This window comes from Rhinatrema bivittatum, chromosome 6 (assembly GCF_901001135.1).
Source record: "Rhinatrema bivittatum chromosome 6, aRhiBiv1.1, whole genome shotgun sequence".
NCBI lineage: Eukaryota > Metazoa > Chordata > Amphibia > Gymnophiona > Rhinatrematidae > Rhinatrema > Rhinatrema bivittatum.
Genome location: NC_042620.1, coordinates 247,055,724 through 247,079,932, shown reverse-complemented (window position 1 = coordinate 247,079,932; position 24,209 = coordinate 247,055,724). Strand labels below are relative to the sequence as shown.

General features: G+C 43.3%; 1 protein-coding gene across 3 annotated transcripts in view; it reads right to left on the bottom strand.

Moving 5' to 3' along the window:
* Positions 1 to 24,209, bottom strand: part of LSS (lanosterol synthase) — a 213,462-nt gene that overhangs the window by 26,946 nt on the left and 162,307 nt on the right. For all 3 annotated transcript variants that reach the window (XR_003857491.1, XM_029606733.1, XM_029606732.1), the window contains 2 exons: positions 21,718 to 21,783; positions 5,222 to 5,302 (listed from right to left, as the gene is read on the bottom strand). Coding sequence is in view for 2 of the 3 variants with exons in the window: in XM_029606733.1 (XP_029462593.1) it covers positions 5,222 to 5,302; positions 21,718 to 21,783 (147 nt within the window). In the remaining variant the exon portion in view is untranslated. The remainder of the gene's footprint in view (positions 1 to 5,221; positions 5,303 to 21,717; positions 21,784 to 24,209) is intronic.

The window sequence follows — 24,209 nt, the reverse complement described above, 5'->3', positions numbered from 1 at the left end:
TCATCACACTTAAATGCACCACGCTGGGATCATCCCCAACCGAAGGACATTCGTCTGCATCTGGGTCGTCTTGTGGCTCATCACCCTGATCAACACCTGGTGCCAGGTCTGGCTGAACCCAAGAATCCGGGAGTCCACCCTGTGAGGTTAGCAGTCTAGCATCCACTGCCGGCCTATGCTGGTCCCCATGATGCTGCTGAGGTTCTGTGAGACCCACTAACACCCGCTTGGGAGGAAGCTCCGATGGGACCCCCTGATGAGCCGGTCTCTTAAAGGCCAAATGCTTCCTAGACAGGAAAGCCTGATGCAAAAGGAGGATAAACTCAGGGGAAAACTCCCCCGGGATCTCCTATCCCTCCGAAGGATGGTCTGGATCGGCGCACCCTCACCAAAAGAGCAATCCTGCTCCACAGGGGCTAAAACTGAGGGGGGAGGGGGGCCTCCTCCTCCAGCGACCCCCGCTGTGGAGGAGCCCCCCCCCCTTGCAGGAGGGGGCACAGGCCCCGCCAACCGAAAACCTGATTTTCCCGGCCTAAGGCCCGAGGAGGAACCCTCCTGGCCTGAACTGCAGCCCGGGAAAAGGGAAGCCGCATCCAATGCCTGCCCCAGCGTGCCACCCGGGCAGCAGGCTGACATTTTGGAGCGGGGCACCATTAGCGGTGCCCGCCCAGTCACGCAGACCGGGCATGAAAAAATCAGGCGCGTCGGGCCTAAAGCGCAGCTCCTAGAAGCAGAGAGGCGCAGAAAAAACAACCATCAAGGAGAAAACAGACTGCGCGCTGCGGCTGCCAACCCGCGCCAACAATTCCTTCTCCTTTCCCCGCCAAAGCGTCTGGAGTCCCGGGTTCCGAGAAATCTGCGCGGGAAGACCAGCTGCTGAAATCCCACTGGCCTGCCGGCAAGTGGACAAGTCCTGTCCCCAGTTTGAAGAAAACAATTTTTTTTTTTTTTTTTTTTAACTTTAAGGAGTCAGCCTTAGAGAAGCAGGGATCTGAAGGAGCAGCTTCGGTGTGTGAGGGAGCCAGGAACCCCTGGCTATCAAGCACACCGGCCTGTTGTGGACAAAGCCTCAGTCCAACCCCCTGGTCGCCCGGCTTCCGCTGAGGGATGGCCCACGACGGCGCTTAACACCTCAGGGAGCTAGCCTACCAACTATCTAAAATTCTACCTTTTTTTTAAACTAACAGACTGCAGGAGTGCACCTCTACCATCTGCTGGAGTCAGAGAAATACTGAGGGACTGGAGGTGGCACTCTCGTATATGTAGCAGTGCCCAAAGTTTTGCTCTCTGACTCCATCTGCTGGTAGGGATGCACAACCCACTGGTCTGGACTGATCTGGGTATGTTCAGGAACTGGGTTTTACACATGTAAATACACTTTACCTTGTAAGTGGGCTTTTGAAAATTGCTCCAATATATGCCATTGAATTGTCCATAGGATATTCACACGTAAGGATAAGGTGATACATGGTAGGGTGGGGTGCCACTATATGTTAAGGATGACTAAGTCAAGTAGGATACAAATTCAACAGGAAATAAACCGTGTTCTGGAATCTCTATGGATAGAAATTCCATGTGAAATGGGAAAGACTATAATTTCATCTGTCTGAGCAAGAGGATGGAATGGACCTTGAAATGCTAACAGAGATTATACAGGATAAAAATGTTGTCAACACAATATTAATGGGGGATTTCAATAACCTAGTTAGCAAAAATATGGTGGCAAAACAATAAAGGTACTATCCCCAAAGGATCATAATCTGTTAAATATTAGGGGTAAGTATATAGTCAATTTTCAAATGAATTTTAACCCATTAAAATATAAACATTTTTATTCAAACAATTTAATCATTAATTTCAATGTAAATATAATTACACACACATTTTATATAAACATTAAACACAGACCAATCTGCATCAAAATCACACAACAAATCCACATAATATATATTCAGAAATATTTTCAATGTTTTTACAAAAATCTCACAAAGAAATGAATCACACAGCCTACATACTCAAGCATACACTCACATATATCCACACACAGTCAACCATAAAAACACTTATTACAAATAAAAAAAAAATTAAATCCAAAATTTTTCAATCATGCAAAAAATCTCTATAGAGAACAATACTTTTGATTCGAAATGGTGCCACAGAGTCCTCATAGGTAACCAATATATCTCAAGAGGCAAATATATTTCCAATCTCTTGAAAATGAAGAATTAGCATTCTCTGAAATGCTCCCTGTTCTACGCACAGGTTCCTAAAGGCAAGCAGTGACAGTCCTATTGTATTCCTCCTGCAAAGATACTTAGCTGAATCTTACTTCCTGTGAACAAATCCTCTCCAAGATCCCAAATGAATACAAGTATCTAGACTTTTGTATAAATATACACTATAATCTGATAGATATTGTATTTGCAATAATAATAATAATAAAATATTAATCTAATTGGATGACTTTCTCATCCCCCAAGATTTGGTTTTATGATTTATTGTTGGCATTATTATTGAAAATTACTATAACAAAACTGGAATCAGAAGAATAAAAGAAAAAAGAAGGGGAGAGATAAAAAGGACAGAGACAAGAAGAGAAGATGAAGGGAGGAGAGGTAGAAAAACACTAAAGAAGAGAAAGATTAACATCAGAAAAACATATGGAAAGGGAAGTAGAGCTGTAGGAAGGAGCCTCAAGCGATGGATGAGATGATGGTGCAAGGAAGAGGGATTCAGGTCTGTAAGGAACTGGGGAACGTTTTGGGGAAGGGGGGAGTCTCTTCCGAAGGGATGGGCTCCACCTTAACCAGGGTGGAACCAGACTGCTGGCGCTAACCTTTAAAAGGAGCTAGAGCAGCTTTTAAACTAGAACAAAGGGGAAAGCCGACAGTCGATCAGCAGCGCATGGTTCAGAGGGGGTATCTTTGAAGGACGCTAATGAAGCAGGAGAGTTAGGGCATCCCGACAGAGAGGTTACAATAAAAGCAAAACTAGTCCATGTGCTGATAAATAATTACCTGAGCTAAGAGATTCCAAATTATCCCTGCAAACTAAAAAGCAGGCTTTTAATACAAACAAAAAACAGACTTTGAAATGTTTGTATGCCAATGCCAGAAGTCTAAGACGTAAGATGGGAGAGTTAGAGTGTATAGCAGTAGATGATGAGCTAGACTTAATTGGCATCTCAGAGGCATGACGCAAGGAGGACAACCAATGGGATAGTGCCTTACCAGGGTACAAAGTATATTGCAATGATAGGGAAGAACAACTCATGGTGATGGTGGGGAGGGGCAATTTATATTCAAGATGGCATAGAGTAACAAAATAAGGATCCTGCAAGAGACTAAATGCACAATCAAATCTTTATGGATAGAAATTCCATGTATGTCACAAGACTATGGTGATAGGAGTATACTACCATACAACTGGCCAAAATGGTGAGACAGATGATAAAATGTTAAGAGAAATTAGGGAAGATAACGAAATTGTAATGCAGTAAGAATAGGGAGATTTCAATAACCCCAATATTGACTGGGTAAATGTAACATCAGGACATGGTAGAGATAAAGATTCTGGATGGAATAAATGACAGCTTTATGGAGCAATTGATTCAGGAACCAACAAGAGAGGGAGTTATTCTAGATCTAATTCTTATTCTTAGTGGAGTGTAGGATTTGGAGAGAGAGGTACTGTGGTGGGGCCACTTGGCAACAGTGATCATAACATAATAAAATTTGAATTAATGACTGGAAGATGGACCATAAGTAAATCGACAGCCAATGAAACCCATATATTTAAAAAGGGTTCCAGGGGTGATCCAGGAAACTATAGACCAGTGAGCCTGACTTCAGTGCCGGGAAAAATAGTGGAAATTATTCTAAAGATCAAAATCACAGAGATTGTATTTGGATTTTTAGAAGGCATTTGACAAAGCTCCTCATGAGAGGCTTCTAAGGAAATTAAAAAGTCATGGGATAGGCGGTGTCCTTTTGTGGATTACCAACTGGTTGAAAGATAAGAAATAGAAAGCAGGATTAAATGGTCAAATTTCCCAGTGGATAAGGGTAAACAGTGGAGTGCCTCAAGGATCTGTACTTGGACCAGTGCTTTTCAATATATTTATAAATGATCTGTAAAGGAATACAAGTGAGGTAATCAAATTTGCAATTGATACTAAATTATTCAGAGTAGTTAAATCACAAGTCGATTGTGATAAATTGCAGGAGGACCTTGCAAGACTGGAAGACTGAGCATCCAAATGGCAGATGAAATTTAATGTGGACAAGTGCAAATGATGCATATAGGGAAAAATAACTCATGTTGTAGTTACAAGATGTTAGGTTCCATTTTAGGAGTTACCACCCAGGAAAAAGATCTGTATGTCATAACTGATTTTACATTAAAATCATCTGCTCAGTGTGCTGTGGTGGTCAAACAAGCAAACAGAATGTTAGGAATCATAAGGAAGGGAATAGCAAATAAAATGGAGGATGTCATAATGCCTCTATATCACTCAATGGTTAGACCACACCATGAATACTGTGTGCAATTCTGGTTGCTGCAACAAAAAAGATATAGTTGCACTGGAGAAAGTACAGAGAAGGGTGACCAAAATGATAAAGGGGATGGAATGGCTCCTCTGAGGGAAGGCTAAAGAGGTTAGGTCTGTTTAGCTTAGAAAAGAGATGGCTGAGGGAGATATGGTAGAGATCTACAAAATCATGAAAGGACTTGAAAGGGTAAATGTGAAACGATTATTTACTCTTTTGGATAATACAAGGACTAGGGGCACTCTATGAAGTTAGCAAGTAGCACATTTAAAACAAATCAGAGAAAATTATTTTTCACTCAATGGAATTTGTTGCCAGAAGATGTGGTTAAAGCAACTAGTGTAGCTGGGTTTAAAAAATAAGTTCCTGGAGAAGTCCATAAACTTCTATTAATCAATAGGAAATAGCCACTGCTTTTTGCCAGCATTCGTAGCAGGGGATCTGTTTAATGTTTGGATATTTGCCAGGTACTTGTGACTTGGATTGGTCACAGTTGGAGACAGGATATTTGACTTGATCAACCCTTGGCCTGATCCAGTATGGTATATCTGATGTTCTTAATTTCAGTGTTCCTGTGCCCTTTGCTGCTGACAAAATTTGGGTTGACAATTACTGATCTTGGGTTGCACTTGACTCTGTTTTTGGGCTTTGATTTACTCACTAAACCTTACCCATTTTGGTAGATGTGCCCCATACAGGCAAAAGCTTCCAGTCCAAACCATGTTCCATATGTGAAGCAAACACCCCAGCTCCTGAGGAAAAAAGGCAGAATAAGAAGTTATCAGGCAGGATTTAATAGCCTTTGATTCACAATCACTTTCAAATACATCACCCAGGAAACTGAACAACCCAGACTTGCACTCACTGTCCAGCAAAAGCAAATAAAGAAACAGAAATGACGGCAGAAAAGGATCAAATGATCCATCCAGTCTGCCCAGCAAGCTTATGCCAGTATCTGCTGCACTGTACAAGTTACCCTCATGCTTATCAGTTTCCTAGACTTAAACACTCAGGGGTAGTTATATCTATCTAACTGGCTTTGTAAGTTAGCTGGATAAAACTTGTATGGCTAACTTATACGGAATATTCAGCGACACAGATATGCCACTGAATATACACGGATAAATATTAACATTAGCCATATAAGCTTCTCTGGTTAACATTAGACCTGCTATGGGCAATGTCTAAATTATCCGATTAACTTAACTGGATAAGTGGATAACTGGATAAGCCAGATATTAAACGGCAGCCACTTAGCTGGATAAGTCAGACTTATCTGGCTAAGAGGCATTTGAATATGGACCCCACATTCTCTAAGATGGACACAGAGGGGTCCATATTCAAAGGGATACCATCCCTGAGCCAAGTGCTAAGCACACAAACAATGATTTATATGCGCACTGCGAGTGTGCTGCGTGTGTAGCTGCAATTCCATACTGCAAATGTTCTGTGTTAGGCTTCAATCCATTCTAGCTGCCACATTTAGTGTCCTGTTGTCAACACAAACTCTCCTCGACAAAGGACCTCTGTTTTGCCAAAGCTTGGCTTCATCAGGAGGAAGAAATGCAAAAAATTGTTCTCATACTTCCAACATACCTTCAGTGTTCAAACTATTATGGACTTCCTCATACCACAGCCAGATCACAGATATCAAAGATATTCTTCTAGAAGAAGACTCAGGTTGTTTGGGGTTTTTGTTTTTTTTTGGCTCACACACAGTGGACAGCTCTGGCCAGGAAGGCTGGGACATTTATTATTTTCTGTTTAAATTTATTTATTAAGAGGTATTTAACACAGTTGCTTTATACAGAATGATGGAAACATTCAATCAGTTTGACCCAATATCAGAATACCGAAACCTCTTGGGTATAATTAGATAGGAAGGAGAAGAAAGGGGGAAAAGAAGAAAAAAGGGAAATATAGAGAGGTAAAGAACAGAAGAAATAATAATACAAGAAAAGAAGGAGAAGAGAGAGGAGATATTAAGAGAGAGAATAGTGCAGCCGTAATAAGTATTAGGAAAACAAGCAATGTATGCTAGCCAATATATCAGAGAATGCCACCCAACTCGTGGATAAAGAGATAACAGTCATCAAGCGGCTTCCACACCCGGCTCCAGGAAGACATCCTACAAAATTTAAGGGCCATGGCTTTCTCATATTTGCTAAACAAGGAGACAGAGTTCCACCAGAGATGTTCAGAGAGCATATCACTGCATTTCCAGTTGGCGAGGATGTTGCGCAATGCCACAAGTAGAAGGAAGTCACGGAGCTTACAGGGAGCCAAAGGTAGGTCTATTGCCGGTTCCCCACCCCTTAAAATAATCAGAGAGTAGGTAAGAGGCTGGGAGAGTCACAGTATCTTAGAAGTAGTGGCCCAGATTTGAATCCAAAAATTCTGCACAAAGGGACAAAAATATAACATATGTGATAGGGTCCCTTTGTCTAAGTGGCATGACCAACAATCAAAAGATGTAAGTAGCCCAGCACAATGTAATTTCCATGGTGTCCATACTGCACGATGCAGGACAAAAAAGGATGTCTGGGTGAGACTGGAAGAAAGTGATATGCGGACTGATACTGTCCATAAGTGAGTCCAATTGAAAGACACATTTGCTATATTGAGATCCATGGACCAAATAGTGTGTAAGCCAAAAGCTGATTTAGTTGATATAGATAGTTTAAGGAGTTTATAAAAACGGGACGCTAGATGATCTTCACTTCCATAAGTGTGATATAATGAGAATACAAAAGGTATTTCGGGGGCAGTTAAGTCTGTCTCACATATAGTGCACAGTAAACTGCGTAGTTGTAGCCAGGCATAATATTGAGAGGTGGGCAGTGTGAAATGTTGCTGAAGTTGGTCAAAAGAAAGCAGCTTAGTAGTATGTAAAATTGAGGAGAGAAGCCAGATACCTTATCGCTGCCAAATAGGCCAGTTGAGTGGTTGACCCTTAATCCTAATCTGGGGATTGCGCCATGGGGGGGAAATTTTGATAGCAACCAAGGACGTCTAGTGGACGGGTGAAAGATATCGAATTCCGCAAAAGCTCTGGGTAAAGAGCGCAGAATTGGATTTGTGGCTGGGTGTGATGATAACGGGGCACCAGGAAAGTATTCTACTGGGGTCAGTTGTAGTAAAAAGCGCTCTATAAAATGCCATCTAGGGGGATCATAAGTAGGGAGAGGAGGTGCATAATAGTGGTAACCTTGTTGCAGTATAAAGGCTAAGTGGTATGAGTAAAAATCGGGGAAATTGACCCCACCGTGCTGGTTAACCCTTTTTAATTTAGACAGAGCGATACGAGGGGCTTTATTAAGCCATAGAAATCTAGTCAAGAGTTGGTCTATGTGTTTGTAAAAGTCCTTAGAGAAGAATATAGGGATCATGGCTAGTATGTTTGTGATCCTGGGTGCCAGTACCATTTTGATAGTATCTAGGCGTCCCAACCAGGAAAGGTGTGAGGGAGACCATTTTAATACTACATCTCTGATTTGTTGAAGTACATGAGATTCACATTGCCCTAAAGTATCGGAGGTATTCATTAGGAAGCGGATACCTAAATATTTGAGGCCTTCAGCAACTTTTCGTAGCGGGAATCGGGACAAATCAGTCAGGGAGCCTAAGGAGTTTAATGGGAGCATCTCAGTTTTGTGCCAGTTAATCTTATATCCAGACACCAAGGAGTAGGAAGAAATGACATTGAACAACGAGGAGAGGGAATGGTCAGGATTGAGCAAGAAGAGGACAACATCTGCGTATGCTGAGAGTTTGAAGGGCTCATTATTAATAGGTAACCCTATAATCGTATCCAGTTTGTCCGATAGCGAGCAATAGTGGTTCTAAGGCCAGGTTAAAAAGAAGAGGGGACAGCGGACACCCTTGCCACGTACCCCTCTGCAATTGAAATGGTGGAGAGGTACAATTGTTTACATACAGAAATGCTGTGGGAGAGGAATAAAGGAGCCGGATCCATGTGAGAAAAGTAGGACCGATACCAAACCATTTAAGTGCAGCTAAAAGGAAAGACCATTCGATGCAGTCGAAAACCTTTTCTGCATCTGGAGAGATAGCCACAGCTGGGGATTATAGAGTGGCTGCGTGTTCCATGACATGTAGGAAAAGGCGGGTATTATATGCAACCAATCGTCCTTTAATAAATCCAGATTGGTCGGAGTGGATAAGGGAGCATAATACATTAGAAAGTCTAGTGGCTAGAATTTTTGCAAGGATCTTATAATCAGTATTTAATAGAGAAATTGGTCTATAGTTAGAAATTTGGGTGGGGTCCCTTCCTGGTTTCACTATGCACGCCTCAGTGAAACTGGATGACCCAGAGGGGGAGGAAATAAGAAAAGAAAAATAGCCATGTAAATGTGGGAGTAAGTCCAACTTAAAAGCTTGATAGAAGTCAGAGGTGAATCCATCTGGACCTGGAGCCTTTCCGCCAGCCAGAGAAGAAATGGCTGAGGTGATCTCCGCCTTTGAAATAGGTTCGTCCAGAGCCGATGACTGGACATCATTGAGAGTAGGGTGGGCAAGCTGGGACAAAAATTGATGGATCTTATCCGAAGATTGATCTGACTCATACAGAGTTTCATAAAAAGAGTGAAAGGCTAGAAGAATGTCCATGTTCGTAACCAATGGAGACTAAATAGGTGACATCACCATAGCTATGCGCTTTTTTTCTTGCCCGTTTTTGAGGTATGTGGCTAGCAGATGACCACACTTATTGTTTTCAGCATAATATGCTTTTTTTTTTTTTTTAATTATTTGTTTATTAATTTTCACTTCAATATACAGCAGATCACGGAAAGAAAAAACAATCTTATACATTGCTATATAGATATAAAGGGGCGGATTTTCAGAGCCCTGCTAGCCTAAATCCGCCCGGATTTAGGCGAGCAGGGCCCTGCGCGCCGGTGCGCCTATGTTCAATAGGCCTACCGGCGCGCGCAGACCCCGGGACTCGCGTAAGTCCCGGGGTTTTCCGAGGGGGGGCGTGTCAAGGGGGCGGGCCCGATCCGCACGGCGTTTTCGGGGCGGGAAGTAGCGTTTCAGGGGCGGGCCTGGGGGCGTCGTTACGGCCCGGGGCAGTCCGGGGGCGTGGACGCGCCCTCCGGACCCGCCCCCAGGTCGCGTCCCGGCACGCTCGCGGCCCGCTGGCGCGCGGGGATTTACGTCTCCCTCCGGAGGCGTAAATCCCCCGACAAAGGTAAGGGGGGGGTTTAGACAGGGCCGGGCGGGTAGGTTAGGTAGGGGAAGGGAGGGGAAGGTGAAGGGAGGGCAAAGAAAGTTCCCTCCGAGGCCGCTCCGATTTCGGAGCGGCCTCGGAGGGAACTTTTGTTTGGTGCCTGATGCGCCAACAAAAGTACGCCAAATCGCGCTATTTGAAAATCTACCCCAAAGAGAACATACCAGGTTCCGTTATAAATTCGAAAAATAATAAGAAATATAAACAGGTAAATCAAGAATATGGAGAGACTTAGAAACCTCCAGAGAGCAGTATCATTTAAAGAAAATATAATATTCAATTTTTGTCCTGTCTCCCTCCCTTCTCTTTTCCAGTCCCAATAGAGGCTTATTAGGCTAGGGAGTCCAAATAGGATTTCAACTGAGCTGGTTAATTAAAAATATATTTCCTGGGTGGAGCCAAGATGGCGGCGGGACCCTAACACTGTGCTGCTCGGCATTTTTTGTTTTTTTGATAATTTCCTCTAAATAATCGAAATGCCGGCGAAAAGGAAGGGGAAAACAAAGACCTATCCCTCCGAATCCCCTACCTTAACCGGGCAGCCGACCATCAAGCAGTGTTTGGAGACAGCTATTAAGCAGGGGCCAGGAGGTCCGGCTGTCGAAGGTAACGGAGGAGAGTTACCTTCAACCTCGGAAGATGTTTCCCTGAGCCCAGACGTCAGACCTCCGCCGCAAGAGCGAGAATCCCAGCAGAAGTCAGCCAGCCAAAGCCCTGAAATGGTGACCTTGGATTTGGTTTTGGAGGGAGCAACTGCTGAGACTGATCCCGCTCTAAGAATGCTGGAATCCTCAACCGGAGAGAGAGATGGGTGTCCGGCGGAGGAAACATTAACATCTGCGAGCGGAGGAGAAGGTGAGACGCTGAAAATTCAGCCAGCCTTTGTTATGATTCCAAAACCAGCAAATGTTACCCTTGATTCTATTTGGGACGTGTTGAAGAACATGGGTAATGCTGTAAATGATTGTTCAATGAAAATAACAACTCTGTCTCAACAAATGGAAATAATTTCTAACAAAAATAATGTTCAAATAAAAGAAAATCAGGAAAAATTTGTGAAAATGGAGGAAGATATAAAGGTAATAAAAGAAGTGCAAAGTTCCCTTATTCAAGATGGAGACATCCTGAGTAAAAGGGTGGAATTCATAGAGAACAGACTGAGACATTTAAACCTGCGTTTCTTAAACTTTCCCAAAGTGGTGGGGGAATTACCCCGTGTTACGTTGAGGAGATATCTCCTAGAAAATTTAGAATTTGCCTCTGAACAAACCCCACCTATGGACAAGGTTTATTTTTTGCCAACTAACGCAAAGTCTCAAGTACAAATACAACCGATGGACCTTGAGAATCTCACAGATTACCTCGAATCATCCCATTACGAAATCATTGAAAGAGCTACACTGTTGGTTACTTTTCTGACTGAATTTGATCTTAGCTCAGTCATGAAGAAATACTTCAAAAAAGCGAATATCCCATTTATGGGACAGCCAATAAGAATATTCCCTGACTTATGTAAAATCACTCAACAGAGAAGGAAAGGCTTCTTAGCCCTGAGACAAGAAACCCTAAATATTGGGGCTTCCTTTTATTTAAGATATCCAGCTAAATGTTTAGTTAAAATAAGAGGAGATAATTTTGTCTTTACAGCCCCAGAACAGTTAAAAAAACTCATAGAATCAAGGAAACAGGGAACAGCAATTGGAATCAGTGAAAAGACATAAATAATTGGAATATAGCTATGTAACCCGCTAGGTTTTTTTTCCTATAATTGTTTCTTGTTTTATCTCCTTAAAAATTTCTCCACCCCCAAATGTTTTGGGGTCTAATGGATACTAAGATAAAAGTTATATGGTTTCTTTTTGAAATATGTTTTAGTTTCTTGTTAACATGTATATGTATCACGTTTCTCAAGCAAAGTTGTATCTTTGTGAAATTATTTGAAATTAATAAAATATATAAATTAAAAAATATATATATATATTTCCTCTCTTGATGTGAGGCAATGCAGCGACAGGGAAATCGTAATATAAATTTAACCCCTTTTTGTTGAGACAACCCTTTCATTGTTAAAAATTCCTCTCTCCTGAACTGTGTCTCCCTTGAGATATCGGGGAAAATTCTTATGTTCTGTCCATAGAACTTACTATTCTGTTTTCTAAAGTAAAATCTCATTAAAGATTCTTTTTCAGATAGGAAGGAAAGTTGTACAATAAGGGTGGCTCTGAGATTTATATTCATTTCGAAAGATTTCTCCAACAAGTCAGATAGGTTTAAATTTTCCTGAACGACATTTTCCTGATTCAATTTATCAATTTTCTGATTCTGCAATATATAATAGATCTTATCAATTACAGGTAGAGTTTCATTACTATAACCTAATATATTTACCAGATAACCTTTAAACAAGTCTTGTGCAGAAATTAAATGAGTTCTGGGAAAATTGAGTATCCTTAAATTATTCTGCCTTTTTTGATTTTCTATCATTTCCAATTTATTACTATGAATTTTCTCCGACTTGATTAAGTTAAGTTGAACCTTATCCAGTTCCTTCACCCTTTCCTCTACCTTTTCGATTTTAGTCTGAAATATCGTGTTCTTATTTAATACTTCTTTCAAAGTATTAGCAATATTATTTACTGATTTCTGTAATGTCACTAGCATTGTCCCAATCTCTTCAAGTGAAAATCCTCTTGGTGTAATTACTGTAACTTCAGTTATTCCTCCTCTTTGGGTATCCCCAATTCCTTCCTCTATTGGTGCCAATCCAGCAGCAATTTGATGAATTGGAGTACCATTCCCTTCCTTAAAGTCCATTTCTGGAACATTCAAGGAGGTACTTGTATTCCCATCAAAATCTTGCACTAAGGCAGATGAAAAATCTAATTTTATTTTGGGATCTTCTGAATAGGAGATCCCACCTTTATTGCCAGATGGTGGCTCTGGTGTTTCTGGCGCTCCAGGGGTTAATGATAGATCTTGGGTCAGATGGATCGCTCCCTGCTCTTGGTCAGTTCCATCAGCGATGCCTCCTGGAGTTTCTATGGGAGTTTTTGTGAAGCAGTCCTTAATTTTAGGTTGGTTGTCTAACAGTGGCGTTGAGGACAAATCCCGCAGCCTAGCCTTCCTCTTTGTGTGTGGCATAACAAAGAGGAAAGTTTGACCGCGGGCAAAATACAATCCTAAATATAGAAGAAATAAAGTTATTGACTCAAGTCTTGAAGAAACTTAACTTAGGGTCTTCACCACGGACAAATTCTTTAGTTTCGTCTCTCTCATAAACTTGTGGCTGCAGTGGAAACAGCAATCAGTCAAAGCTCCTAGCAAGGCCAAGCACGCCGAGCTAAGCCGAGCAAAGCCATGCACGCCCCTTAGGTGCGCGCGGCTTTGGCGGCGCGCCGGCGGCTGCAGTGCGCCGGTACAACGCCGATCTTATGGGCGTGAGCCCGGCTCTACCCCCGACGTCCTGACCTCACGAACAGTGTGTTATCAGGAAATTCTCCTCCGGTAAGAAAGAAAATGAGGCTGCTGCGGCTCAGGGCTCCAAAACGCCGATCTTGTGGGCATGAGCAAAGCAACAAAGTTAAAGGAAATTCTCCTCCTGTCTCCTCCGGTACGGAAAGGAAATGGCACTGCAGCCTAATATGCTTTAGTGTGATGAAGACCTAGATGAACTTGCACACTCAACTGTTGATTATATCTATACCGGGCTTTCAGAAGAAGAGTAAGAGAGGATGGTGTCAGTGAGGAAATATGAGCTTGTTTGAGTGTGTTGACTTCCTTCTGCAGTTCAAGTAGAGTAGCAGCCTGAGGCTTTTTGAGCTTGATGGTGTGGCTAATAATCACTCCCCTGATCGTGGCTTTGAAAGCATTCCAGACAGTGGCCGTAGAGACATCAAGAGTATCATTAAGCTGAAAATATTCTGTGAGGTGGGCCTGGAGATCTTTGATAAAGGAGGGATCAGCCAGAAGAGTAGGATTAAAATGCCATCTGTAATCAGACCAAACTGGAGAGAGGAGATGAAAAGAGAGTGTCACAGCTGCATTATCGGAAACCAGGATAGGGCAAATAGATGCTGACCGCACCGAGGGAACCGATTGTCTAGAGATGAGGAAATAGTCGATCCTGGAATATGATGAATGCAGGAAAGAATAAAAGGTGTAGTCCTTGTCCGTAGGATGGAGTAATCGCCAAGGATCTGAGAGTCCAAAGGAGTGGATCAGGTGTTGTAAGGCCTTACAGGAGTTAGAGATGTGAGGTCGTAGTGTAGTTCTTTTGTCCAAAAAGGGATCTAATGGTTGATTGAAGTCCCCACCAATAATGGTCGGAGAAGAGTCCAAAGCCAGCAAATGGGCAAACGTGGCGTGAAAAAAATCTGGATTTTCTGCATTAGGAGCGTATATATTAAGGAAAGTATATGGATGTTGAGCAATCTTAATTTGAGTCATGATTCATCGGCCATCCACATCAGCGACTTGATGCAAGATTTGAGCGTCTAAATGTTTATGAAGAAGTATAGCAACGCTGCGCTTCTTTTGCACCGCTGGGCTTTAAAGAACTTGTCCTACCCACTGCTGTTTTAATTTGAGCGATTCGGATGAAGAAAGGTGTGTCTCCTGTAAAAAAGCAACGTCCGTATGTAAGGAATGTAGATAGATCAGAATTTTCTTCCTCTTAATAGGGGTGTGAGAAGCCGTTGATGTTTAAGGATACGGTGGTAATGGTAGTGATAGAGGATGCCATGATAGAGATGAACTTCTGATTCAAGGGTGGCAGGTGATGGAGTCAGTACGAAGATAATACTTGGCTGCAGTAAAAAAAAAAAAGATGTGCACATTGCTGAAGATCTCGGTGGTGGCGAAGGAAAGAACAGGAGGAGAAAATAATAGTAAAAAGTTTATAAGCTCGGATGGAAAAAAAAACCAATTGCCATATCGGCTGTTAATACAGAAATGAGCCTCTTGTCTGGCCAGAGGCTACCATTCCCAATCCGCCTGACAGACTGTAGCAGGGATGATCATGTAAACCCTATATACAGTGAATACCAAATAGAAAAAGCAAACATCTGTCCAACTGGGATCCGCCTGTTGAGACCACCTCCCTTGCAATAACCTGCTGCAGGGAGGGATCAGGGGAATTAAGCAAAAAAGATACTAGTAAACAATACAACCATGCTAGGTGTAAATCGGAGTCTAGCCATCTGTTGACAGAATTTCTAGGGATTAGTACCTCTAGTAGTAAACGTCCAAGTCTATGAAACGGCTTCAGGTGACCATATTAGAAGCAGCTTCCTGGGTCTGCAGAAATTCCTCAAACGCCACAGGCTGATGAAAAATCTTAGTATGATTATGATACGTGATCTTTATTTGCGCCGGGTAGAGGAGGCCATATTGAATTCCCAGGAATAGCAAACGTGGACGCAAAGCCAAGAAACGTTTCTGTTTTGCGGCTGTGGTTTTAGCGAAATCCGGAACCAGAAGAATATTATGGCCCTGGAATTGTAATGGCGATTGGCTCTTAGCGGCAGCCAAAAGAAGGAGAACTTGAGGGTATCGGAGTTTTTGAAAATGAGAGACCATGGGTGGGGAGAGTCGCGTAGAGGCCTGGTCTGTACTCTATGCACTCTTTCAAGTTCGAAGGGACAATCGAATTTCCGGTATGCCTAAAAGACAGAGGTTGTTACGACAATTCCTGTTGGACAGGTCTTCGAGTTCCGATTGCAGATTTTCTAACTCACGACTAATTCGTGGCAGTGGTGCAGTCGCCAGCAGTAACGAGGAGGTTTGTGCCTCTACGTCATCCAGTCGGATCTGATAACTGGCCATTTGTTGTGTTATCGATTGCAGGTCACTCCGAATCACCAAAGTCGCATCTATATTCAGTTGGAGCATATCTTTAAGCTGTTTCAGCTCTAGGAGAACCAGATCTACCAACGCCATTGCTTTAGACGTAGAGGATTTCTCTGGGGTGGGTGGATCTTGCTTGGCCCATTTAGAGCCCGATGCATTTCCAGGATATTTGGGAAAAGTTTCAGGCAAATCGCAGCCAAAAACAGAGCGGGTTTCGGTGTTATTTCAGTGAGGTCTGGCAGAGCTCTCAGGTTAGGCAGCCATCTTGGTCGCTGCTCAAGAGCACCCCCCTCCCCGGGGCATTTATTATTTAATAAAATGCCAATAAGCTGTGCAAACATTGGCTGAACAGTATTTGTATGATTTTAAACGCCAAGGGGAGTGGGGAACCAGCTTGTTGTAAGTGAACACAGTACCTCTGGCAAAGTGATGTAGAATGTTGTATTGTATATGGTTTGGGAGTTAGTAATATGGGGGGGAGGGGTTGGAGTAAGAAGTGGGGTGATAGAGGTTGGGGAAAGGGACTAGGAAAAGTGGGGGCAAGTGGGAAACTACCATTACACTCTTTAAGGGCAGGAGGGGATGGGCTTCTCCCAGGACAAGCAGGATGGTAGTCCTCACATGTAGGTGACGTCAGCAGACTGAGCCCTATCACGGAAAACTTTTCTGTCAAAGTTTCTAGAACTTTTAACTGGCACATTGAGCATGCCATAATCCCTGTAGCCACAGGTGTCTCCTTTTTTCTGCGCTGCAGTTTGCCTCGTGGTTAGGAGCTCTGCGAGAATTTTCTCACCACTTTTCCTCACGGAAAAACTTAGTTTTCTTCACAAAAGGTTCCCTTAATAGGGGTCTCCCATCGCGACACCATTTTCTTGACGCTCGGTGAGAAATTTCCACCGTCTTTGGATGGTTCCTGCTACCTTCTCCTCGGTTCCCACAGGCCACCGACCGTTTTCGCGGCCCTCTTTTTCCGCCATGCTTCAGTTTTTTGTAAACCGGTGTGATGTGTGTCCACGAATATCGGTATAGTAAAAGTTCATAAATAAATAAATAAAATACCCAGAGTGTCCCAGCCTCTCTCCTTCTCCTGCTGCATACGGCTAAATTTCTGAGTCCAGCTCTATGGTGTTATAATCCATTGTTGGCTTCCTTTGCTGCACCACTTCTTCCCCGCTTCGGGTTTCTCCCACCGGGGCTGCGGTCCTCCAATCTCCAGAATCTCTCTCATGGCATGGCAGTGCCGGCCTGACTGGACATCCGAGGCTTAGTGATGTCTCTGGGGTCAGAGGGGATAGCGCACGCTCAGCTACTATCCCTTCAGCGACCAGCTCTCTCGGCATCGGGTGAGGAATTGCCGTGAAAAAACTACCAATGCGAGGTTGGTTGTTCTCTTTTGGAGTGGAGGTAAGATCCACTTCTCTCAACTTTGCCTTTCTCTTCGTATGTGGCATGGTTCTATGGGGAAAATAGGCGAATTGAACAATAATTTCAGGAACTTTTCACAGCATGTCTGTTCCGGCGGCTATCTTGTGGGCTCTCCATCCGTCACTTTCTGTGGTGTCATAAGAAGCCACGTGTAGCCATTGCAATTTTAATGAAGTAATGGGGAAGGTGGGATATGGACTTTCCAGTTTAAAAACTTATAATACGGCTCATTTACTTCATCATATGGGAGATTGGATCATGGCCTGAGATATAGTCTCCATGCTACTAGGTTGCCTGGGTCAGCCCAATACAGCAGAATGTTTTAATCATTCCCATAGTGCAGGCATGGAAATTGTTGTGCACAAAATTGAATATTAATAGTAAAGTGACACAGTTCTTGCCAATAATTGGGTATAGAGATTTTCCCCCAGGAAAAAGATCATATATCTTCTCTGAGTGGGAGGCTAAAAGGGTACAAACTATTTCAGATGTACGAGGCCCAGGTATAGCAATGTTGCCATTTACAGAGTTTCAAAAGCAATTTTCTAACTCCTCAAAACATTTTTTTTTGTCTACTTACAAATGAGGCACTATAACTCATCTTTGGATAAGAGGGAATTGCAAAAAGAGGGCAGAGAATTTTTATCAGATCTCTGACTTGGAAGATCCACCAAAAAGAAGTATTTCTTATTTATATAGGAATATGAAGAAAAAGGCAAGACAATTAGAGAGATGTCAGGTGGAGCTGGGGGTATCCGTGATAACTAGATTATCAAAAGTGCTTCTCGAGAATACATTCTCTAGCCATGAGTGTTGCTCTACGAGAAGTGTAATACAAATTTCATATGCGTTGTTTTTACTCTTAAAAATGTACTCACCGCACGAAATTGACCCCGATCAAATATTTGTAATAAGTGTCAGCAGATGGAGGGTACATTGGAGCATCAGTTTTGGACATGAGGAGTAGTCTAGTGGTTAGATCAGTGGGCTATGAATCAGGGAGACCAGGGTTCAAATCCCATTGCTGTTCCTTGTGATCTTGGACGTCACTTTACCCTCCATTGCCTCAGGTACAAACAGATTGTGAGCCCTCCGGGGACAGGGAATAATTACAATATCTCAATATAATCCACTTTGAAGTGCTAAAAAACAGAATATAAAAATCAGATAAAATAAATATCCAGCGCTGCAAATTTTTTGGAAGGCAAAATAAGCCTATATCCAACTGATCACAAAGGTAAAATAACCTTTGGAGGCCCGATTTTTCATTTTGACAACTGGGGGGAGGGAGGGGCACCGCACCATTCCTAGATCCATACATAAACTTTGGGGAAGGGGTTAGCCTGCAGATTGCAAGAGTACCCATCTCTTAAGTCCCCCTCCTGAGGCTTTATATTAGTGGGGGTACTAGCAACGAAAGTCCCTTTTCTTTATCTTGCACTGAGATGCTGAGCCCCTTTGTCCATCTGCAGGTTTCTTGATTCGGGTGGCAGCTTCCACCACCAACAATTGGTTTTTTCCCCATAGTTCATGCAATTCCTGGAACAAAAGCTGAGTCGCAGGTGAGGGAATGGTATCTTCTGGACTGTTTTGGTGGAGGACATTCCCTACCCATGAGGGTAGAGACGTCTGTCTTCTTTTTAGACTCTTGGCTGGCATAACTAGATGGGACTGTTGGATTCCTTTTATCTCTTCGTGTTTGCCTTGGATAAGTGATTCAAGTTTTTTCTTAGTGAGATTGATTTCTTTTCTCAATTTTTTTCGTTCGGCTCTCTCTTGTTCCAACTATTCTTGTAATTGTTTGTAGACAACTTTAAAGGTATTCTCCTGGAGGCAGTGTGGAGCAGTTTGAGTTCCTCTGGATTCCCTACAGAGAGTTGTAAGTGTTGGCAGAGTGGCGGCCACAGTTGCCGGGTGAGACAAACCTTCAGACGCCATGCAGAATCCAGAGGGTCCGGGTCCCCAATGGGTGGATTCCGATATGGACCACTTAAACTGTGGCTGATATTGCCGAAGCCAAGCCTAATATAATTGGGCTCACGGCTCTGGACAATACGTGGAAGCTAATGACCTCTGTGTGTGCGGGCTCAATACATAGTATGAGTGGTTTGGTGGACTGGTTCACCAGTCCTGGAAGAGGGTCTTCTTGTATGGATGAGAGTACCAGAGATGGAGTCAAAGGGACCATAGGAATTAGGAATCAACCAGCTCTTGCTGTATAAAGTCCCCCCCCCCCCCCATAGCTGGAGTCCACTAGGAACTGGATGGAGAAGCATAAGGAGGACTGTTCCAACATGACTGGCATGAGAAGCTGGGAAGGGGGGGTGTTGAGGTAGGCAGGTCTAGGGTCATCCACTCAGGCGCCTTCAGACATAGTAAAGTTCTCATTCTCCCCAGGCATTGAGACAAGAGGTGGCCTTGAGCCACACAACATAAGCAAAGGCCGCATTGTCTGCATCAATTCCTTTCTTTGGGATTCAGATGACATTGACTCAATTGCATGGGCTCTTCCTATGGAAGGGGCACTGGTGTATCAGGGTCAGGCATGAGTGAGGGTTGGAAGGGGGGCGTGCAGGGAATATTTTTACATGTCAGGTGGCTCTCTTGGGCTCTATTTTCCCTGTGAGGTCAATGAACACTTCCAGTGAGGGAGGCATGTCCGTAATGTTTGGTAATAGGCTTTGCAAGAATATGACAAGCAAGCTATCTCCCCACCAATTCAGCTCTTTTGCTAGGGTTCTAAATTCTATGGCAAACTCTGCCAAGGGTTCTGGAATCTTATCGGAGGTGGAGTAAGTCAAAGCCCACAGTAGTTGCATGACCAGGCGCTTCAAAGATTGTTTTAAACTGGTCTGTGAATTGCTGCAGATTGTGCAGTAAGGGATCTGCATGCTCCCAGTGTGGAGAGGCCCATGCAAGGGCTGATCCGTCCAATAACAAGAGCATATACATTGTCTTGGTCACATCAACAGGGAATAACGGGGCTTGTAGCGTGAAATGCATACAGCACTGATTTAGAAACCCCTTGCATTTCTTGGGGTCCCTGGCATACCAGGGCAGAGCCAGTAGCTGTTGCATGGGCAGTTGATTACTGGGGTTGGCGCTGGTACTGCTACTGGCAATGGCGAGGCAGCAGGTGCAGCCAGAGTGTCCAATTTTGCAGCAAGATGATTCATGCTTGTGACTACAAGCTCCAAAGCCACCTGTAGTGACTGTAATTTCTGGGCTAAGTCAGGAATAACCTATCATGTGGATAAGTCCACGCAATCCATGTCCTCGGCAATCTGTTCCAAGCATGGACCCTTAGGCTGAGGCAGGGTTGACACAACCTGCAGTGAGCAGCTCTGCAGATCTCTACCATCTGCAGGTGGACCCAGACGAGGCAGGCAGCAAACAAGAATATCCAGGAGCCGGGTAGTGGTCGGTGGCAGGCAGCAAACGAGAATGTCCAGGAATCAGGTCAAGGACAACACCAGGTATCCATCTGTAGGGTAGGAAGGATGGATAGGCAGGACAGGAAAGAAAGAAGCAGAACAAGCAGGCAAGGAACTCATGGAAGTACTGAAAATGAAGACAAAGACCATAGGAACTGGAAACAAAGGAACTGGGGAATCAAGACACAGGAACTGGAGAACGCTGAAGCAACTCACACTACTGGGCAGTAGAGAGACTTGTTACCAAGGTAAATTGTAGCTGCAGTGCTGCCCTCTTAGGACCTTAGATTGATATCATGAATAAGGTTCGCGATGTGTGTGTTGGGAGGGGGTGTTTCCATTGTGGTCTCTTTAGATTCTGGGCTGAGGCATGCGTACACCTAAGGAGCCCTGAGTTTTTCAGAAGTCAGCGTCAGCATCAGCCATGAAGAAATCAGTGGCAGCGTCCTGCCACATACATCAAGTGACTATCTCAAGTATGGCAGACTGGGCCGATGGCCTTCTGTGTGTGGAGGGAGACAGTGGCGGCGGCAACCGAAGACAGTGGGGGTCCAGCCAATAGGTGAGAGCAGTGGTTCATGGGGTTAGCCCACGGACTGCTGATTGTAACAGTTATATGGCGGTGTGAAGAACACACATCACCGGAGTGTTGCATTTTTGTATTATGTGATCAAAGGGTTAAAAATCAATAAAAAAGATTTGCACATAAAAAGAAGAGATGTTACTACAAACCTGTTAATCACATATTCAGTTTCCAAGGTCTCTCATTGTTCCAGCACATTCTATATTCGTGTTATTAGCATTACAAGTCAGAGTTCTCACATGTATCTTCTCTCAGCCTATAAGCTAGAGGTCCCCAAAGTTTTCAAGGGAAGGACCACACAATGCATTTCAAATTGCCAAGAGGGTCAGGGGAGAGGGTCCCACTCAGAGTTTGATGAGTGGGGGCTTAGGGGAGGAGAGTTGGAGTCAAGAATTATTTGTTTATTGTGGGAGTGATTTTATAATTTTGTTTATGTTGTGATGGAATCAGTATGGGGAAAGTGAATTTAATTTTATATGCAACATGCTTGATGTCGCTGATGTGAAGTGTGAGATCACATTTTATTAAATAAAATAAATACATTTCTCCTCTTATCATCAACATGCCTCAGCATATGTTGTTCCTTTATCAAGATCTACCATGCATCAATACAATAAAACTCACCCTTCCCATGATCCATCATTACGCTGTACCCTGCGGCAGTAATCAAGGCCCTTCTGTAGTGTTTCTCTAGACATGAAAGGAAATTCAGACAGTGATATTAGTGTGGCCTGTAGTGTGTGAATGGAAAATCTGAACAGTATATCACAAAATGAAACTAGTAAACTTAACATTCTGAAGACATCTGAAAGGTGGGAAAGAAAGGCAAAGTGTTACTAGCTGGGGATTTTAATCTGCTGGATGTGGATTGGAGTATCCCTATTGTGGAATCCTCAAGAAGTAGAGAGATAGTAGATGCCCTTCAAGGGGCTCAGCTAAAACAAATGATGATGGAAACCATGAGGAAGGGAGTGACACTCATCCTAGTACTTACCAATGGGGATAATATTTCTAATGTCCAAGTAGGTGCTCACTTGAGCACTAGTGAGCATCACCCAGTATGGTTCAATATCACAGTCAGGATAAAGAAAAGTCACACAAAGGTCCTAGTTTTGAATTTGAAAAGTACAGACTTTGGTAAAATGAGAGAGTACCTTGAAGAGGAACTAGAAACCTGGGAGATGGGTAAAGTGAAATGTGTGCCAAATTAAAAGGCACTATTTTAAAGGCAACAAATCTCTATGTAAGAAAAGTAAACAAGAGTAAAAGAAAAAAGAAATCTATCTGGTTCTCAAAGGAGTTGACTAAAAAAATAAAGGCAAAAGGAACAGCATTCAAGAAATACAACATTCCTAAAAAGAGGAACACAGAGAATACTTGGTGAAACTGAGGTAGACGAGGAAAGAAATTAGGAAAGCAAAAGGTCAAGTGGAAGAAAGAATTGTGAAAGAGGTAAAGTGTGGTGACAAAATATTTTTCATGTATATTAATGAAAGGAGGAAGACCCAAGGTGATATAATAAAACTGAAAGGAGACAAGGAGCAATGTGTTGAGAAAAATGATGAAATAGCAGAAATATTAAACAAATACTTCAGTAAAGACCCTGGAGAAGGACCATTGCTGGTTGACAAGAGCATGAATGGAAGTGGGGTAGCAATCCCATTTACAGAAGAGAAGGTATGAGAAGAGCTAGGAAAACAAAGTGGACAAGGCCATAGGGCCAGATGGGGTACATCCCAGGATGCTAAGGAAGCTCAGAGATGTGCTGGCGGATCCACTGAAAGACCTGTTCAATAGATCCCTGGAAATGGGAGTGATGCCACCAGTTTGGAGAAGAGCGGCTGTGGACCCGCTTCGCAAGGATGGTAGCAGAGAGGAGGCTGGAAACTACAGACCAGTTAGTCTCACCTTGGTAGTGAGAAAGTGAATGAAGACTCAGCTGAAGGAGAGGATAGTGAACTATCTACAATCAGGTGGGTTTCTGCACCCAATGCAGCATGGATTCACTAGGGGAAGATCCTTTCAGATAAATCTGATTGATTTTTTTGATTGGGTGACTAAGAGAACTGGATCAAGGAAGAACACCTGGATTTTAGCAAAGCTTTTGATACGGTCCCACATAGGAGGCTCATGAATAAAATGAGAAGCTTGGGTGTGGACGCCATGGTAGTGGAGTGGATTACTAATTGGTTGATTGACAGGCAATGTGTAATGGTAAATGGAACTCTCTCTGATAAGACAACAGTGTTACATGGAGTGCCTCAAGGATAGGTTTTGGGTCCAGTTCTGTTCAATATCTCCATGAGCAACACTGCAGAGAGATTAGAAGGAAAAAAGTTTGCCTTTTTGCAGATGATATTACGATCTGCAACAGAGAAGACACGCCTGGAGTAGTAGAGAGAATGAAAAGTGATTTAAGAAAGCTTGAGTGGTCGAAGATTTGGCAGCTGAGATTCAATGCCAAGAAGTGCAGAATTGTGCACCTGGAGTGCAGTAATCAAAAGAGCTGTATGTGATTGGGGGAGGTGGAAATTAAAGACTTAACGTGCACTGACCAGGAGAGGGACCTTAGGGTGACTGTCTAGCGATTTGAAGGCAGTGAAGCAATGTGACAAGATGGTACTAAAGCCAGAGAGAAGTATAACAAGCAAGATAAGAGAAGTGATAATGCCCTTGAACAAGTCCTTAGGGCTTAACCTGAGTACTGTGCTCACTTCTGGAGACCACATCTCAAAAAGGATAGAGACAGGATGGAAATGCTCCAGAGGAAGGGGACCAAAATGGTGTGGAGTCTATTTCAGAAGACCTAAGAGGAGAGAGGCTGAAGGATCGAAATATGTATATTGTGGAAGAGAGGGAGATATGATACGGACCTTCAGATACCTGACAGGTATTAACAATGCACAACCTTCAAACCTTTTCTGTTGGAAAGGAAACTGAAGAACTAGGGGGTCAAAAATGAAACGGGGGGGGGGGGGGGGGGGGGAGGAATGACTCTGAACCAATATTAGGAAATATTTCTTCTCAGAAAGGGCTGTGGATGCCTGGAATGCCCTCCCTGAAGAGGTGGTGAAGAAGAATGAATTCAAAAGGGCATGGGACAAACACTGCAGATC